Source organism: Dermacentor variabilis, unplaced genomic scaffold (genome assembly GCF_050947875.1).
Source record: "Dermacentor variabilis isolate Ectoservices unplaced genomic scaffold, ASM5094787v1 scaffold_12, whole genome shotgun sequence".
NCBI classification, from domain to species: domain Eukaryota; kingdom Metazoa; phylum Arthropoda; class Arachnida; order Ixodida; family Ixodidae; genus Dermacentor; species Dermacentor variabilis.
Window position 1 is genome coordinate 38,277,333 of NW_027460280.1, and position 19,778 is coordinate 38,297,110.

At 44.7% G+C, this 19,778-nt stretch overlaps 1 protein-coding gene across 12 annotated transcripts in view; it reads left to right on the top strand.

Annotated features, from left to right (window-relative positions):
* The window catches only part of hts (adducin 1-like protein hts), a 178,408-nt gene that overhangs the window by 71,891 nt on the left and 86,739 nt on the right, over positions 1 to 19,778 (top strand). For all 12 annotated transcript variants that reach the window (XM_075677124.1, XM_075677125.1, XM_075677122.1 and 9 more), the window contains 2 exons: positions 8,130 to 8,418; positions 12,571 to 12,801. In XM_075677124.1, the coding sequence (XP_075533239.1) occupies positions 8,130 to 8,418; positions 12,571 to 12,801 (520 nt within the window). The remainder of the gene's footprint in view (positions 1 to 8,129; positions 8,419 to 12,570; positions 12,802 to 19,778) is intronic.

The window sequence follows — 19,778 nt, forward strand, 5'->3', positions numbered from 1 at the left end:
TTCCCTAGTTGACTCTCCTAGGGAAGACGATGGGATGAAAAGCAAATAGTTTGAGAGTGTGACAGAGGGTCCTGATGTGAACTGAGACATTTAACTTGCTCCTGCATGGAGGGGGCTTCTGCACTGGAGCCGTGCACTAAGCTAAATAAACCCTTTTCCTTCATTTTCTACAACTTGACGTCATAGTCTATGGGCTTGGTGGATTCCATGCCCTGAACACCACCCTAGCCGCAACTTTTATATGGTCCAAAATATCACTGCAGTATGCCTATAAGGATGTCCTTAGCTGTTATTCATGCCAGTGTGGCATTTGTTTCTTGTGGTTATTGGGTGAACAGCTACTCATCAAAGCATAAAAGTCTGGAAACAAAACCTGTGTCAATACTCCTGTAATTGCCAGTGCTGCAGCACAACTTCCACTTCATGAATCACTGAATAATGTTGCGAACAGTAAGGGGGGGATATACCATATTCACTCAAATCTAACATGCACCTTTTTTCCGATAAAACGGGTCCAAAAATTGCATGCGCATTAAAATCGAGTATGACCCTAAATCCTCGTTACCATATCGCCATCGGCATTCGAAAAATAGCCGCCTCGTACGTGCTTCTAGCCTAGCTGCCGTAGCTTCCTCCATGTGCATACCTCCATGTTGTACGTGTAACCAGGCGATAGTGTAAGCTAGTCTACCACCTGTCTTCCCGTTTTCTGCATTTATTCAATCGGCATGGAAGCTCCGACTGCGAAGACATGCCGAGTCCACCATGATGCCGCACTTAAGAGGAAAGTTATGTGCACGGAGACGGACAAAAATCGGGCCGCGTCACAGGTGTTCGGAGTTCCCGAAACTTGCGTGCGGGACTGGCGCAAACAGAAGGAGAATATTTTCGCCAGCAACACAACAAGGAAGGGTTTCAGTGGACCGAAGCAAGGCCACTTCACTGAAATAGAACAGCTGCTCACGGAGTACTTGCAAGAGCAGCGAGCAGCACAGCGGCCTGTGATGACCGATCTGCTCAAAGTACGAGCGATGCAGTTAGCCCTACAGAAAGGGCTAATGCGGAGTGGCTTCAAAGCGAGCAGGTGCTGGCTATCGAATTTTATGAAAAGAAAAGGCTTTTCTCTTCGAAGGTGGACAGGGATATGCCAAAAATTGCCCAAAGAATATGAAAAGAAATTGCAGTTTTCAGTGGTACGTTTTGAAGTTCTGCCATAGAAACTGCTACCACTTAGGACAGATTGGAAATCTCGATCAGACACCGCTCTACTTTGACACACCTGCCACCGCAACCGTTGAAAAGGAGGGGACGAAGCAGGTGCGCATTTTGTCTTCCAGCCATGAAAAAACTAGTCACCGTAATGTTTTGTTGCACTGCGGATGGGCACAAGTTGCCCCCGTATCTTATCTTCAGACAGAAGACGTTTCCGAAAGGAATCGTGTTTCCAAGTGGTGTGATTGTGCGCACAAATGAAAAAGGTTGGATGACCACGGACTTGGTCACTGACTGGATTGATAACGTTTGGCCCAAGAGACCCGGCGGCAGTTTGGGTCTGCATGGGATGCTTGTACTCAACGTGTTCAGGTGCCACGGTGAAGAGCAATCAACGACAAGCTGGCTTTATGCAACACCAACTTGTCGTGATAGCCGGTGGCATGACATCACAGCTCCAGCCGCTCTGTTTGTTTGAACAAGCCAGTGAAAGATAGTTAGGGTGCTGTACACCGAATGGCTTGTCAGTGGCTGCCACAAATTCATGCCCGTCAATAAAATTACGTGTGTCTCACTGCAGGACTTTGCTGGATGGGTGAAAGATGCATGGTGCACAATCCCGTCTGCCATGGTCAACAAGGCCATTAAAAAGTGTGGCATTTCGAATGCCATGAATGGCAACGAGGATGAAACGCTTTGGTCTGTTGATAGCGATAAGGAGTTGTCTGATAGCGACGATGAGGGATATCTATTGCCCCACGCGACTTGTACCAGCGCAGTGAAAATCTTGGCGGCAAGGTACGCCGCTCCCATTTGTGATTTTATTCATCGCAGCTTTAGTGTATTGGGAAAGAATTTTTTCCAAATGAGAGAAAATAGTATTTCTATATGAAAGCACGAGGTGCGTGGTATTCTACTCTCCCCCCCCCCCCTTCTTATTTTTTCCCCCATGGAAAACAGATGCGTGTTATAATCAGGTTTTTTCTTTTTTTTTTAATTTTTCACGGGAAACGGGTGCGTGTTACAGTCAAGGGCACCTTAGGATTGAGTAAAAACTGTAAGCATTTCTAAATTTTGATACTAAAAAATGTGTTGTGTAATGAATATGTGCTGCAAATTTCATGCCAAAACGAGCGCCAGAAGTGTTTCAAATATGCCGCCTAAGTTACGTCCCCCCTATAAAATTCAGCTTGGTTTCAGAGCGATTTTGACACCCCTGCTTTTCAGAAGAGCAAGAAACATGTAAAACGGTTTTTGTATTTGTGGCTTTGTAACTTATCTTATCAGAGTTTCGAACATTGACCAAGAATGACATTACTGACTTTAGCAGTGGTGCATTTGTTTGTGCATTAGCAGTTTTGTTCATCATAGTTCAAATTTTTGTTTAAATTACGTACAAACAGAGTTGTCGTGTTCACATGCAAGCATCAAAAGACAGGAGTGCCTCATTTCTCATCAAATTGAAAATTGCAGATTGTGCAAAAACAGGTATGTTAACTTGCGCCAACAACGGGCTCAAGCCGTGCTCACAAAGGTGAGCCCCATGAAGTTCTCTGGTGTCTCACTCAATTACTGAAAAGCAATTCAAGAAGAAAAGCCAGAGCAATTGCCACAACTGAACACTTATGAGCGATTTCTGGAAAACTGTTTTTGTTGACAAAAGGAACATTATCTCCAACTAACAAAATTTTCGGTGCAAGATCTCGCCCATTTGTTATTTGTCTTGTGCATCTTCCGAACTAAAACAATCTTGTTAACTTACATAATTTTGCTTAAATATAAAAATGTTCCTCATTAAATTGCTCATATATGAGGTTGTCAAGGTTAAAATATTGTTTACATTCTTAAAATTAAATTTTTGCAAGGCTAAAAAAATTAATTTTCAATGCACTAATTGCTTGAGCTAATTTTAAATGTTCCTTAACAAAAGTACTGAAATGGATGGATATAAAAGGTTATAAAACATTTCTCAACATTTTCAAACAAAGCTTAGTGTGTATAATAACGAATGCCTGCAAATTTAGAAAACTTTGTTTCGAAGAACTTCAACACAGCTGAACGTGAGCAGACGATAGTCTGCTTCTTCTGCAAGTACGTAATTATCGAAACTCGAAAGCACATTTTTCCTTACTTCAGCCTCTGTTAAACTTTGTCAATAAATATACGTAGTAACAGTGCCAAGAAGCGCACTGGTTCAAACACCCTTCTTGATTGACGTCAGCTGTTGGCCGATACCAGCCGGCTATGGGAATCCGCCATATTATGAAGTAAAGCATCAAGAGGAGAGTAAGGAGCAGGCTTCTGAAAAGAGAGCATTCAAGAGAAAGGTGACTTTGTGCCCCGCTTGCGAGCTGTGCGCGCCGCACACTACAGCAAAACCTGACTGAGATCTTCACAGTAGCATATGCTATCTGCGAACAGTGTTTTCACCAAGCCTGAGCGGTGGTTCAGGACTCCTTTAAAAGATGCACTTCTCAAAGATAATTTCGGCAAAATGCTAGTGCTAAACTGGAAAATATAGTATCTTAGTTTAAAAATAAAGAAAGAAAAGGCCAAGCAACTCTAGTGAAAATAAAGAAGTGGTGCATGAGGAAGGGAGAATTCACCGCTATTTAGTTTTATCCGGTGAGTAATCTCCTTTGATGCGGAGAGGAGGGAACACAGCAGTCAGTAGCGGACTTCTGCAAACCTCTGTTTCCTTGAGTGTTACTTAACACAAGTGAGTTGTATGCATAAAGAGCAATAAGTAGCACTTGTTTAGCCAATGACGGCAGTAAATGGCTGCCACTGCATCGAATCACTTTGTGGCTATGGCTATGTGAGCTCCAGCTGTGGCTAGTTGTCTTAGTCCATTTCAGTTCAAAGCTGGCGCTGTGGTTGCTATGAAGTCTGGAGAGAGGTTCCCTGGAGGCATATTGGGAGACAGGTTGAGTAGGAAGAAAATTTCACTATCAAGTCATGCTTTACATTAAAATTTCTTGGTTAGAGTTTGTGGGGATCGCACGTGCATCCCGATATCTCCGCAGCGTCCACGTGGTTATCACGCCATAATCACGTGCTCGCTCGCGGAGGGTAGCGGGGAGAGGGCACCTTCGCCGCTCCCGCTGCTTTTTGCGCCTGGTCGCGACGCTGCAGCCAAGGCACCCCGTTCCCTCCTTTCCCTTTCTTGAAACCGGGGAGACTCCCTCTCCGCCGCTCGGGGAGAAGCGCTATTCCCCCGATGCATCTTTGTCTTTCCGCTGAGGAGCTTGAGACAGGCCGCATCTCAATTCAGCCGTTCAGACCGCCGCACGCCGTCCCCCTGCTGCGCTCGGCCTTTGTGAGCGACTGACCGCCCCAGGGCCCAAGCACGGATCCACTCTGGGTGAGCTGAACTCTTATCAGCCTCTTTTTTGGTTCCCACATTGTGCAGTTTATTTCGTCCCAGACGTGCGGAACGCTCTGCCGCTGTGGCTTTGTTTCGTATTTGTATGTGTGGTTTGCTGTTGTTGTCCAGTTGGTATACTTGTGCTCTAAGGTGAATAAACACCTTAGGTCGAAACTCACCCTGTCCCCCCTGGCCTGAACCCGCCGTGGTCACAACTCACTGCAAACCGCGGGTTAGGGGTCACAACTCTGACTGTTAGGGCTGCTGCGAAAGTGCTAGCGAGCGACTGCCCCTCCGCCGGCGCTGTGCGATCCAGAGAAGGGTCAGGTGCGCGCGCGCGAACTTGAGTAATACCCCTATAAGTTATTATAGTATACGTATGTTTGCATAAGTGAGATTTGCTCAAGTGATATTTCACTGTGTTAAGACTACGCTAAATGGAGAAAAGGAGGAGATTCCATTCAGTTTTGAAAATTTCAGCATGTTATTTGTTGTAGCAAGTTTCAAAATTGGGGACTAGCACGAAAGATTGGCCTAGCCACAATATTTTTGTATCCTTGTTGACATTTTTTTGATGAGCATGTTATCTAGAAGTTTAGTACAGCTCTCCATCAGTAGCAGCCTATTTCACATCCACAGCACGATGAAGGCTTCTTCCTGCTACCTCCGTTTATTTTTATCCTATCTCGGCTTGGGGGGGCTCCATTATATTCTTGCAAATTTCCTAAGCTCATCACACCACATAATGCTGTGTTGCTCTTATCTACATTTCATTTGGCAAAAAATTTCATTCTAATAAACGACTGGTTATCTACTCTACCCACGCATAACCTGCACAGCTCCATCCCTTCCTTATATCAACTATAGAATATCAGCTACACTTCGCTCTCTAATCCATACCACCTCCCTTCTGTCTCATAATGTTACGCCTATTTTTTGTTCCATTGCTTGGTGTTTAGTGTGTATTCATTTTACAAGTATCAGCCCAGTAGGTTATTACAACTGCACTGACTGTACACTTTTCTTTTCATAGATATCAGTAAGCTGATAGTCACAACTTGAGAGTGCTATCGTGGGTGCTCCAACCCATTCTTCTGGACAGTTTCTTTTCATTATCTGGGTCCGCTGTGACTACTTGGCCTAGATAAATGTATTCTTGCATAGCTTCAAGAGACCAACCAACAATCACAAACTCTTGTGCTCTTGCCAATTTATTGAACGTTACCTTAGCCTTTTTCATTATAATCCTAAATACCCTTCCTGGGTAATGTCTTCATTAAATTGTGGTACGTCGCCTCTAGAGTTGAACGGGACAGTGTCATCTGCAAAGCCACAGGTTGCCGGTACACTTACTGTTAATCCTCTTACCTAATCCTTCCCAATCTAACATTTTGAATACTTCTTCCAAGCCTGCAGAGAATGTTATTAGAGGAGCTATGGCTCTTAATTGACTGACATCCTAATTGTTACTTTTCTAGGCCGATGCAAGGCAAATTATCAACTCTTTATGAAAGTTTGTGCGCAAGGTTGGCTTGACTGGCAGGTTATGAAAGTCTAGTTTCTTTACATTTCTTTATTTTATAAACCCCACCATTAACCCTCACCCCTGTTTAGACCACTGAGCCATCCTTTTCTCTAATGTTCATTCTCTATCTGCTTTTCTTGTGAAGAAATATAGTAGCTGTAGAATCTCTCTAGATTTTAACATATGCATGTTCTGCTGCTTGTTTATGCAATGGCTTTATGACTGCCGGTATTTCCACTGAATGGAATACCTTTTTTTTTATTTATGAAATCCACAAATGTTTATGTTCACATTTCTTGAGAGCGCCTTTAAGTACCTGAAAATCTATGTCCTGGTAATACATTCATACTGTACATGTCTTGCTTACTCCATAACAATGTCTCAGGACCTGCCTGGTATGAGAGGTTTTTTTTTTTTTTTTCAGTCCTGTGTTGAATGCAGTTCGAAAAGAGCACAGTGCATCAAGTGCTGCTGCACCATAGCTAAACGTCCATAGTATAGACATTTTCAATGAGGACTCTGTGGATGTCATTGCGTCCCGTGGAGCTCTTGCTCAAAAGCACAAGGGACAGTGAGAACACATGCGCTTTGCACAGGTACAAAACTTTCCATTAAGAAGGGGTTTTCCCACCCCGATGGAATGATCTGTAAACAGAAATGTTGTACAAATAAACCATTACTTCGATGTTTGTGTAGACAAGTGGTATACTGTGCAGTGCCTGAACTGGTATGAAAGAGTTCCTGTGTAGACCATTTACAAGGTCGCTAAGACTTCATGGCCAGAGAGAATTAAACTTGACCCGCCATGGTTGCATAGTGGCTAGCGCGTTGCGCTGCTGAGCACGAAGTCACGGGATCGACTCCTGGCCTCAGTGGCTGCAGTTCAATGGGTGTTCTGGCATTTTGCCCCCATGTGCTGTGCGTTGGGTGCACATTAAAGACCCCCAGGTGGCCCAAATTTCCGGAGTCCTGCACTACAGCGTGCCTCATAAGCAGATCGTGGTATTGGCACCTAAAGCCCCACAATTAAATGGACAATTAAGCCTGTGTTTGTAAAGTAAATTGGAACTGTAAACTTACCTAACTTTGCCAAATTTTCAAAGCTCACAAGGCTTTACTGAGAGTAAACTAATTGTGGGGCACCTTTCTGTACCTGATTCATGCTAGCTGTCAGGGTGAAGTTTTCATGCACCTTAATTTCTTGCCTTCATTAGGTGAGTACAAGATGCTTAGCAAATGTAATTTGGTGTCAACCAGCTTGTCAGCATCGGGAGGCACACGAAAGGGCCAGGACTATGTAACTCATTAGGTATGCCGAAGTCACCTTTAAGCTTTTACACAATTAGTTATAGAATTATTGTGCTAAAAAATTGTTTAATGATTAAAGCAGTATTATCTACAGCATTCTTCAGTTTCTCATTGGAACACATTGTGCCAGCACGTTCAATGCCGGTTGGTATAGGCAGAACTTAGAATAGTCTGTACAATCCAGTATTAAGCCTTTCTGCAATAAGCGAATTTGAAGCCCAATGCTTGCATTGTGGCAACATTTGCTGTGGTTATGAAAATGTTCACTTGGAGCATGTTAGCCATCAAAATATGCAAAATATTTCGGCTGTAAAACATGTATACTTTGTTCTGACAAAATTATTTTGTGAATACTTTGGCCGCAACTGTGGTTGCATAGAGTGGACCAGTAGTCTTGTCATAAGTTAGAGCATTGGCTCAGAGGAAGCGCAGCAGCAGGTACTTTTACAACCAGCTGCTGTTTGCAGGTGGTGGAAATATGTTTATGGGAGTCTTAGACCTTAGACAAGCAACTGGGGCTTATCCAGCCTTTTGGTGAGAAACCTTACTCCCTTTTGTTTACTGAGCTTCCATCCTTTTCTCAAAGAGCTCAGTCCAAAACTTTATACAAGTCTGCATGTTTATACCAGCCTTATGGTTGCCTATTCAACTGACATCATAATCATTATGTGTGGTGGGACTCGTAACTTACATTCTGTACTGTTTGTTCTCCTGCAGCCAACTGTTCCGGGAGGAGCTTGAGCGCATCATTGAGTCGCAATTGTCAGAGGGCTACACACCGTCCAACATGGCAGCATTGCAGCAGGTGACGGAACTCTTGCTGCCACATGCAACAAAGCAGTCAACAATTCGAGGTGGCCGATGCTTGGTTCCTATCAATGACGTTCGGGGAATTGATGGCCTGCGCTACTCAAAAGGAGAAAAGCTGCTGCGTTGCAAGCTTGCTTCTCTTTGTCGCCTGTTAGATGCATACGGATGGACCACAACAGCCTTCAACCACATCACGGTATGTATAAACTTGTGTAATTTGCCTCTGTTGTTTCTGCTCCTCTTGTAGGAACACAAGTAGGAATTCCCAATATTAATAGCGGGATGAAAATTTCTTGCCTTAAAATGTGTGAATCAATATCTGTGTCAACCTTCACCTCTATGTCAACCAGCAAGTGAACTTGCTTCAAAGCGTCCCTGCAAGACTGTGAAATTAGAAGTGTTGTTTCTGGCAAAGATAGCCATTCATCTCTTCTGCCATGGGGTGGTGCCCACAACTTCCCACTCTCTACTTGTTACTGTGCTGCAGTTTTTCATTTTGGATATTGATGTGAACGCCACTACTTTCAGTTTTAGCTTATACCACTTGCGAAATTCTAAGGCTGTCTGTCAACTTTCAGTTGGATTTACCATAGAGTTTATGTCCTTCCATGGCAAGCACTATTGCCCTAGCTGTGGTGTTCAAACTTTTTGCGTGTGTGGGCTTTTGCCCATGGCTGACTTGCATAGTATGCCATGCCTGTGGCTGTGCGAGCTCAGTCATGGTGTTTACACGAACATGGACCCTGCTTTGCCACTATAGCTAAAGTGCTTCATGGCTGACGTGCGCTTCAACCAAGCTGCAAAAAGTAGAGAGAGATGTCTCGGTGTTCCGCGTTGCACCTCAACCCACGGAACAATTGAGGAGGCTCGCGTCACCCCTTTACCTGTCTATCTACGCTGCGAACCTCTTCGAGTATTCCTGCGACTGCTTTGCTGTCATGGACGCCATCCCTTATCGACATTACCCGATATACGGCCAGACTCCACTTTTTCAAGCGCCGTTAAATGCCAAGATTCTGCGGTACCAGCATACTTTGCCCCGGCTGCCCTTCCACATATGCCCCCATGGGCAATGTCCAAAATACCGGTAGTCTGCAAAAGTATCAGCCACAAATGTAAATGCCCTTCTGCTGCTGAGACGCTGGTAGTTCGATGCACTCTAGGCAGGCTTGCCTAAACTATGTCTTGGAGTAACTGATTCGGTGCATTTGTATCACTGTCACTCCCTTAGCAGCCAACAGCTAACTGTATTGTGGTGCCGCAGTTCCCTGTTGACTTCTAGCAAGGCGGTTTGTGAAGTGCATTCCACACACCTTCAAGGATAGCGAGCAAGAAAAACACTCCTCACATCAGTCTTAGAATGACTGAAGTAATAGAACCATGACAGTTGCTTGCGTTCAGGTGAGTCTAGGTGTGCACAAATTCTATGTACAAAGCCAGACTTGCTACACCATGTAGAGACAACCTGTGGCAGATGTCGGGGAAAGCTTGAGCAGTGGCACAATCTTGTGCTGTCGAGAAACTAGCACAACTCGAACTGGTGACCGCTGATGAATACTGGAAGTGCAAAATGGAATTTTATTGTAGAAACTTCAGACGGCAGTGAAATTTGATCTTTAAATATGTGGAGTAATATGAACACTGTGAGCATTGCAGATGCCTTTCTGGCCTTTAATCAAGTAATGCTTGCCTGGAAAATTTTCAGAAAGTTAGCCAATAGTAATGCATGTGTTAAAATGGGGAGCTGCCACGGCAGTCTAGTGGCTATGGCATTGGTCTGCTGTGTTCAGAGTTGTAGGCTTGATCCTGGCAACGGCAGCCACAATTTTGGTAGAGGTGAAATGCAAAAGCACTCGTCCACTTGGCTTTAGGTGCACAAAAGAAACCCAGAGGGTCAAAATTAATGCAGAGTCCCCTCTCTGTGGCATGCCTCATAAGCAGTAGTTCTGGCACATAAAAAACCACAGGATTAATTTTGGGTAGCAGGAGTTCAGTGAAGCCACAGACAGCATTAGCGATAATCACAGCAACAGAAGTTCCCTGCTGGAAGTAATGGTGGCTCGAGTATCATGGCAGCATTGTCTCACGTCTGGTATGATTTATTTACCATGTGTTGCAGGGCACTGTCGTGGAATTTTTACCAAGCCAAGGGAGTGGTCGTCATGTGTGAGGAAGTTCAATTTCAGAACGCATAAATAATGTTAAATAAAAAAAAACAGCATATTGAAACTATAACGGAACTGGACAGCCTAGGCACTTATTTCTTGCGATTTCATTGGTAATGCTAGAACAGCCACGTACCAGAAACAACTGTGCTAGTAGTGACTTCTTGTGATGTGCGCAACTAAATGTCGTAAATGCTCATGCATGACATGGTTCTTGCAGGAAAGATAAGAGTTGTGCTATGAAGGTTACATTGTGGCAAAAATTCATATGCCAGCAGATTTAACACAGCAGCTCATGGCGATAAGAATCCAACACTTTCACAACAACTTCACAAGATGTCAGCGCCACCGCTGTTATCCCTGTGCTGGGTTGGTAGTAGAAATGTTTGGATGGCATGATTGGGTTGCCACGCAGCACGTCAGCATGAAGTTACATACATAAGCATGCAGGCCCGTTTCATAGAGATACTGTAATACTGACTTATAAAATGTGTTGTCCATAAACTAAGTAGTCAACTTCTTATGCAAATTCATTTTAAGGACAACCATCTCTGGCCGTTTGCTGCGTATGGCCAGAGTGCTCACTTAGAACACGTAGTGCAGATTGCACCTGAAGAAATCATTTGTTACTCTTTAAAGGGGCCCTGAAGCACTTTCTTGAACATATTAAGAAAACGTGGCCAATCTGTAGATGAGGCTCCTGTTAGTACGAGAGCCAAAAATTATTCCACTGCATATAGGAGGGAATTTACAATCTTTGTCAAAAACTGAAAAACCACTTTCTCTCTGCTTTGCATTGTTGGCAGCTTCATCGCAAACAGCCAACCAACTGATATTGGCAGATTTCAAGATCTTGAGGCCATTCTCAGTAATACTATAATTTCTATTCTTGAGTTAAATAAATAAAAAATGCACGTCTGCAGTCTCAAAAAGGCTGAAGAAGTACTTCATCTTTGCACTTTCGGCCTACACACAACAGTTGCGCATGGCTGCATCTGCTGCACATGGTGTCAGAGATAGCACCAGACCTTTCACTGCTCATAACTGCATGCTTCAATTGGTCTCTGTGGCTGACATAGTAGCTCCAGGGCCGTGGCAATTGGAGGCAGCCTGAGTGCTCGTCTCACGTTGAGAGACCGATATGCACACCTAAACCACAAGTTGCATCATTAAAAAAAAGTCAATTAAAATTCCCAGCTTTTGGGCAGGGCCTTGCCTCCTTGCCACCCCCCCCCCCCCCTTCTAGCTTCCAGTGCACTAGTGGAGGCAAAAGAGAAAGCCATGCAACAGTGCAATAACTACCTCTAACTTCGCTTGAAGGATTCGAAACATTTTTGCAGCAAGAGATTCGTGAGATGGCATTGTTGACTAGTGAGGCCCTTCCAAGATTAGTGTTTAAAGGCACTTTTAAAGTTTAACCCAATATGCAAATATGTGTCGCTGATAGTAGCCTTAATGCAATGCTGTTACACATAGCAGTAATTGTTTTGTGGCTACAAGTGTGTTGCTTGCAGTGTTCAAAGGAGGTGCTTTTTGTATGGTACAGACTTTGTCCAAACTGTCTAGTAGTTGATAATTGCATATATTTTTCATCATTTTACATCTGCAGTCTAGCTATCAGGATTGGCACAATGATCAGTTACCTATTTTTTAGTATGCGCTCGTAAGCACTGCATCGCGTTATGGAATTTCGTATGTTAAGGGGTGTGGTTGAGACCACACTAAATACAGTCAAATCTTAATATAATGAACACAAATATACTAAATTATTGAATAGAACAAAATAAATTTTAAAAATCTAGCCATTACTACAGTGTAACAGTTATGTTTATAACAGATATCTGATATAACAAAGCTATTTTTGTGTCAGGTGTAATTTTTTTATAACCAGGTTTGACTGTACTTTTAAAAGCTATAGAGTCCTTTTTAAAATGCTTCAATCATAACTGGGGACGCTGCTGGCTTTGCGGTGAGGCACCTTGTGCGCTGAAGGTGTTGGCCGCTGGAGACAGTACGGCTTAGGTTTGACTCGTAGCGCTCTTATTGGTTAAGAAACTATGCAAAAATGTTGTACCTAATGTTGCCTATGGAAATGGCTGCTTTTTCTTGCATTGAAAGTCACTGTTTGCATTTACTCTCTGCAAGTGATCTTAATTGGGTAATGTGTCCACTTGTTCTTGCAGCTGCGTGTGAGCCAAGACCAGGAGCATTTTCTGGTAAACCCATTTGGGCTTCTGTACCATGAGGTGACTGCCTCCAGCCTGCTCAAGCTTGACATGCAGAGTAACGTCATTGACTCGGGCACCACTACGTTCCATTTCAATCGACCAGCCTATATGGTGCATGCTGCCATCCATGCAAACCGACCTGACATCAAGTGTATAATTCATCTCCAGCACCCACCCTGTGTCGCGGTGAGTTGGCATGTCCTGCAATTTTGCCGCAGTTCACTTCCAGCTGAATATTTTTTCATGAAAACAGAGAAGGGCTAATGAGTATACCAGCACAGTTACCAACTTCTTATAACAATGTTCAAAGTGTACAATGACATCATTATAATCGTTACTTCCTAAGAATTGTGTGTGGCTAAAAATATTGTATAACAATGGGTGAGCCACAAAACGATTTCGTCATACCAAGCAACCTCTGTGGGTCCATGAGCATGGCGAAAAGTTCAGCATACACACACATACAATTGAATCCCGCAAAATAATGAAGTCGGTGGTGAAAGTGACAAAATTCACTTTTGTGAAAAATTTTGTTCTTGCGAAATGGGACAGCATATACAAGGAATACGCTGCAAAACGTAACTTTACTTTCAAAACTTCGTAAGCCCACATTGGTGAGAGTTGTTTGAGGCTATAGAACTGCATTGCCAACAGCACCAAGTGCACCCTATGCATCGGTCAGCGATGGTGGCACTGCCATGGAGCAGTACAGTCGCCGACCGATTTTCCGGACTCCAAAAATTCAGACATGCCCGATTATTCGGTCAGCTTCGCGGCACCGCCGTTCTCCCCATAGACCATAATGTATAACAACTGCCGAAAGTTCAGTCACGTTGCAGCCTCTCGTCTGATTTTTCGGACACTCCTTGAGCCAACTCGAACGAGAGCATCATGCACCGATTATGACCGGGGCGCATAGTTCGACTTGCTGAACGCCATTTTTGTTCTGAACAGAGCCTCCTTGCTGCCCCACGAAGTGGCGCTACTTGGAATCCCCGCTCATCATCGTTTCTGCCTGGTTCGATAGAGTGGCTGTACAGCAGTTCCGGTTTCAGCTTAGTAAGCCATGTCAAGACAATCCAGCAGCTGATTTGTTTCTTCGCACACGACGCTGCGAGCAGGCCATGTTTTTCGTTTGTGCGACTGGTGTCGGCACGGTGGTGTTTGCTTTGTGTGCTGTGTCGAGGTTTCGGTGATCCAACGCGGCGTACGGAAACATCGCGTCAAGTGTCTAATGGCGCCGACAGTGCCCGCGCAGACTTCGCTGGGGAATGCCAGCAAGCGGGTGCCGGGAGGCCTAAGATTTGTCGCCTGCCGATGTGCTCCCTACTGACGCGGAAAATGTTCTGCCGAGACCTGCGCAGTGGTTGCATTGCAATTCCGGACACCGTCTCATTTGACAGTTTCACAGGTGCTGACACTGCTGTACTGACATGTGCAGAACTCTACAACGGCGAGATCATTTGTCAGGTTTCTGCTGCACCGCCGGACGATGACTCAGAGTCAGAAGATGACGCACCATGTGCTACGCTGCCATTGCATGCGGAGCGTGTACAAGCAGTGACTGTGCTTTCAGCCGCCTGTAGTGACCGTACGACCCACTCCGAGATTCAGGCTTATCCGATTGCGCATAAACGGAACAGCGTGCAACGGTGCATTCACGATTTCTTCAAGCCTACTGCCGAGCCCGAATAAGTGCGTGGAAATAAAGGATTTCATTTTTCTTTTTTTCTTAATCTGCTTTTTGTGACATTTGTTTATTCGGACATTTCCGCAGTCCCCGTGAGGTCCGAATAAACGGTCGGCGACTGTATTCTCTGCCAATAACATTTGGGGTTACGACCACTTTTGCCAAATTTCACATAGCTTAGCACCGGGTGTGTCACCACCTTCGAACAATGGCATTCTAGACGAAGATTTACCTGATGTGGCCACTTTTTCAGCAGATTGCTTTTCATAATGTTATCACTATCGCAATATTTCAGACATATTTACTTGAATGTAATGCGATGGCAATTGTAACACAACAAATTTCCACCCACGGAACATAAAAAAATTAATGGAACCTCTAATGTATCGTGAGATAAATGTAAAAGAAGTGGTACTGTTGTTCAAGGAGTCACAATATTGTCGTCTGAGAAGAAAGCGGAGCTGCCCTTCAATGGTATTCTCAAGCAACCACTTTCGAAAATACAGTAAAAGCTCATTAATTCGAATACCGTGGGGATGCTGCGAAAATTCAAATTATACAAAATTAAAACTAATAAGTTAGAAAAGAAATTGCTCGGTTAAGGTGCGTATATAGTCTTAACGTAGCGTGAGCGCGCATGCTACGTCACGTTGGCGAGAACAACGTCTGTACTTTGAAGCACTGGCTCAGCCAACTTAACCGGATGCGACCAAAGCAGTCCGACAGCCCGACGGCGAGATCGCTCTTGCTCCATTCGCGCGTTCGTCTCACTGACCTGCAATGAATGGCGCAGAGAAAAGAGGTGCCCAAGCCGCTTCGCCAACTGTAGGGAACAGCCGTTTCAAAGTGTTCAAAGTGTTCAAAGCGGCATGCGGGTTAGGGATCGTTCTGCACATGGTTCGAAGAGAGCAGCAACGGCGCACGCGGCGAAGTTTCTAGAGGGGACGGTATTTTGGCTGGCGCTGCGCAAGCGGTGTAGTGTGACTGGTCGGAAGCGACTGGCGCCGAAAACGTCGGACTATTGGCGGCGAGGAGTTAGGGAGTCGCCATCTATCGGAAGCGCCTCGCTGGCGTAGTATGAGGGATCACGCAGCGCGCTCCTCATAGGTTTTGCTGTCAGCGCTCACTGAAAACGCCACGCACGAGCTCTCCCGGACATTTCTGTAAGTACTTTCGTAACGAGAGAAGTTTTTTACTGTCTAAATTATAATCTTGGGCAAACTGAAAGCACAGAATCGTTTAGACGCTATCTCTTACCGAATACGTACAGTGAACGCCACTGCGCGGTCGCCGCGATGGAGTCTCCCGAACCAGCTTCTTGCATGAAAGGTAGGCAAACGCTGAGAGTAAACTATAGTGGGCTGTCTGTATAACCAAATAGAGCATAACAGAATGAAGTCTCAATGCAGCGATCGCACGGGTTCGCAGCGACCGACTGTGCGTCTGCATGCATGTCCGCGCACCGTTTCGCTTTCACCGCGTGCGCGTTTTCGCACCGTGCCATGAGCTTTAGGCCGCAGAATATGAGCATTTGACAGTATACAAGCAACAATTGTTGCGTGGGCGCTATCAGAGCTGTTCAAAATAATTTAATTGCAGAGACTTCGACGCCTATGGGGGACTGTGATGTGCCATCGCAACGATTCAATCTTTCTTTTTTCTTCTAAATTCTTGGACATTTCAATATTATTTCTCGAGTTGCGTTGCACTGTATGTTTATCGGTGTTCTCAGCGTGCGATTTCCTGCGGCTTGTTTTTTGTGATCCAGTGCATTAATTCATAACACAAACATGATCATATGTGATAATTTTTTATAATTTGCTTCTTACCGCTCCCTTTCCACACTAGTGAACTTGCCAGTATCTATAGCATCGACAAGTTCATAGACCAAACCGTCATGACATTAGTCTGGCAGCGTACTCGGGCGAGCGTCTCAGTGCGCATTTTCCGAAGATCGCAGACCCGGCGCCGTAGCAGAAAATCTTTCTCGCGTCTGTGCTTGCTGCAAACCCGAGTTGTAGCCGATGACTGTTTGCCGGTTTTATGTTTCGTGAGCGAAGCTTCACGCAGCTTGTCCTGCGGCTACGTGTGAATAAGGCTGACACCGGGCTCCGTTGCGTACGTCCGGCATTGCGGCATCGCGAGCAGTAGCCTACCATGTTGTGCGCCTTCAAAGGTAGCCACTACCTTTTGTGGTGCTTTCAAGCGTTGTAAAGGAGACACTTGAAGCAGGAAATTCTCGCCCCTAAATGAGGACCGCAGCATACGAGAAAATTTAAACTCTTTTTCAGCTTGCTTCGGCGCTCCCGAACCAGCCGACGTGGAAGCTATGTCCACGTGATCCCTAATAGCACGTCACGCCGATGGTAGCGCCAGCTTTTCCAGTGGTGGAGCTCGAGGCCAATAAACATACCTTTCCGCCGCCGGCCGCAGAAACAAGAGCTGCGCTCTAAAATGCAGTTACGAAATGCACCACAACCTATGTTTAGTCGGTGGCCAAACGCATGTCCCAGCGATGCAGGGAAACGTCTAATGGCTGTGAATCTCTAAGGCTATGCTTTTTGGTACTGCGAGTGCTGATAAACGTCATTGCCAGCTTGTTTCAGACATTACCTGGTGCTGCTTCTGGAAGAACACCTCATAGAGAAAGAGCATATCTGCCAAGATGCAACATGAAAAAGAGACACGCAGTGCCACATCTGCCTTTTTATCTTGGACGTCTTCAGAGAAGGAAAGAACTGGTCTGCAACAGAGGCGTTGGCTATGCCTGGCCAGGTGCAAATGCATCTCTCTCCAGTCAAGCCTGAACAAAGGGCCGGAGATGGAAAGAGCAAAGCGGCGCGGCCTGCGCAGTGATGCCAGCGTCGCCAACATGCTCTAGCGCAATAACTCTCCCTATCCTCCATGGCGTGGAGTTCGAATTATCGGTAGTGGTGCAGATTTCTGTGTGAATTAGCGGAATTCGTTATATATTGCTTTCAATACATTGTCGGACAGACCGTGGCGGCTACTTCAAATTAACAAGTTTCAAATTAAAGATCTTTTACTGTAGTTTCACTTTTGCAAAATTTTTCATGATCAGCACCAAACGCATCCCAGACAAGTGTTTCTGGAGCTATGCCAAGCTCGCTATCTTCATACAGTATCAAGAGCACTTTTGGCCCCATACTTCGAGGGGTTAAGTGCCGGGACAAGCAGTCTCTTGCGAAGCATAAGCTATCTCTGAAAATGATTGCCCAAGAATCTGGTCATCTTTCATGCTGTCGAGCTCGTTTGAGATGAAGCAATTAGCAATTGCAGGGGTGCACATTGCTGTGCATGCAGTTCAGTGGCACTTCCATGCTTCGGAACCACAACCATTTCATTCGGGGGCAACACCAGGCCACTATGAGGCCCAGAGCCCTACTGACTGGCCTTGCATTCAAAGAGGGTATCCTGCTGGTACTGCGGTCTGCGAATCGTCGACTCGTTGACATCGAGCCGCCGAGCCACGGCAGAGTTTTCCTGGCCCTCGGCCTTCAAAATTGCTAGTCTCGAAGCAGGCATCATACCAAGCATGCTGTGTCACGAATGAACGGAGTCGAAGTGTGAAAGGCCTTGGGCTACTTCATCGTGGTAACCATAACAGCAGTCACAAGCACAGCGAAAATGGCTTCGATTAAAAAAAAAAAACACTGATTTCAGTCGACTTGTTTGTAGGTTGAATTGAGACATAAAGGTACACGTTGCAAACTTACCGCTAAATACCACTGTGTTTAGAATAGTCGAACCTGTTTATAACTAACCTCTTTATAATGAACTTCATAGTTCTGTAAGTTGTTGTACCATTAATTCGTTATATGTGGACTTGCCCTCCAAGACCTGCTAAAATAAGGACACTCAATCTGGCGTATGCAGTTACGTTTTGACACCAATTTAGTCCAAAAAATTGTATTTTTTGGCATGTTCATTTTTTGTTCTCATCACTTTCCCACATTACTCTGTTTCCCTTAAAAAATTGTATCTAAAGAACAACGTAGCTCTTTCAGAATAATGTCCGGTTGGTTACGATCACCTGTCATTACGAAACTACAAGCACGGCCACTGCCATTTTTTTTCTTTGAGTGCTTGTGATACATTTTACTGTCACTGGGACACGAGTGGATTCTGTACGCTATAGCAAAGCGTTCTAGTTGGCTGGAAGCAAAACTGTAGCATCAGCTGCACGCGCGCTGGGAGTCGCGAAGTTGCACGTTTTCTGCGTCGAGGCTCGAAGCGCGTGTTCTAAGCTCCTCGAGCACATTATTAATAAACAATTAGTTTCTTACTTGGACAAGTACAACTTTTTTCCTGGACAGCATGGTTTCCGAAAACGGCTCTCAACAACTACCCAACTCATTGAAATTATACATGACCTCTCTGAAACGTTAAACTCCCTTGGTCAAACAGACATAATCTTCCTCGACTTTGCGAAAGCATTCGACAAAGTGTCCCATCCGAAGTTAATCATAAAAATTAATTCTGTATTTCAGAGCCCCGCAATCACTCAGTGGTTTTCATCTTTCCTTTCTTCTAGAGAACAATACGTTGATTTCGGGGGGTGCACATTACGCCCTTCCCGTGTTGCGTCTGGAGTTCCGCAAGGAAGTGTCCTAGGTCCTGTTTTATTTCTGATCTTTACAAATGACTTGCCCAGTAATATTAGTGTCCCTGTCAGACTGTTTGCTGATGATTGTGTGATGTATAATAAAATTCGAGATAGTAATGATCAGGCCAATTTACAGTCTAGTCTGCAAATAATTAAAAAATCGTGTGACGACTGGCAGATGGAACTAAACGCAGCGAAGTCTGTTGTTATGTCCATAACGAGAAAGAAAATAATTTTGCATTGCCCTTACAATATAAATAGTATAACTATTAGCAGAGTCGATAAACATAAGTATCTAGGAGTAACATTCACTTCTGACCTCAGATGGAATCAACACATGGATGCTGTATGTGGTAAGGCCAGCAAAGCGCTCTGGAGCCTAATACGGAATATAAGTACGTCGACACCTGAGGTCAAAATTTTAGCCTATAAATCCTTAATACGTCCTATCTTGGAGTATGCTAAAGCTGTATGGGATCCCTACACTAAATCCAACCAACAAAAGATTGACAGAATCCAGAGGTTAGCATCCAGGTTCATATTTAACAAGTATTGCTACTGCCAATCCTCCACTGAACTTTGTAAGCTTGCCGACTTACCTCCGCTAGACTTACGTACCAGGTATGAGCGACTGAAACTAATTTACCTTATCATTAATGGTCACTTGCTTGTCGACAAACACAACTTCAAAATCTCGACAAATGAAATATTGAGACATCGTCATAGCGAGTACATCACACCCCCTCAAGTCAGAAATGACTGTTTTAAGTACAGCTTTGTCCCGAGAAGTATTACGGAATGGAATGCGCTCCCCGACTCTGTCATGTCTGCCTCATGCGTTGAGGA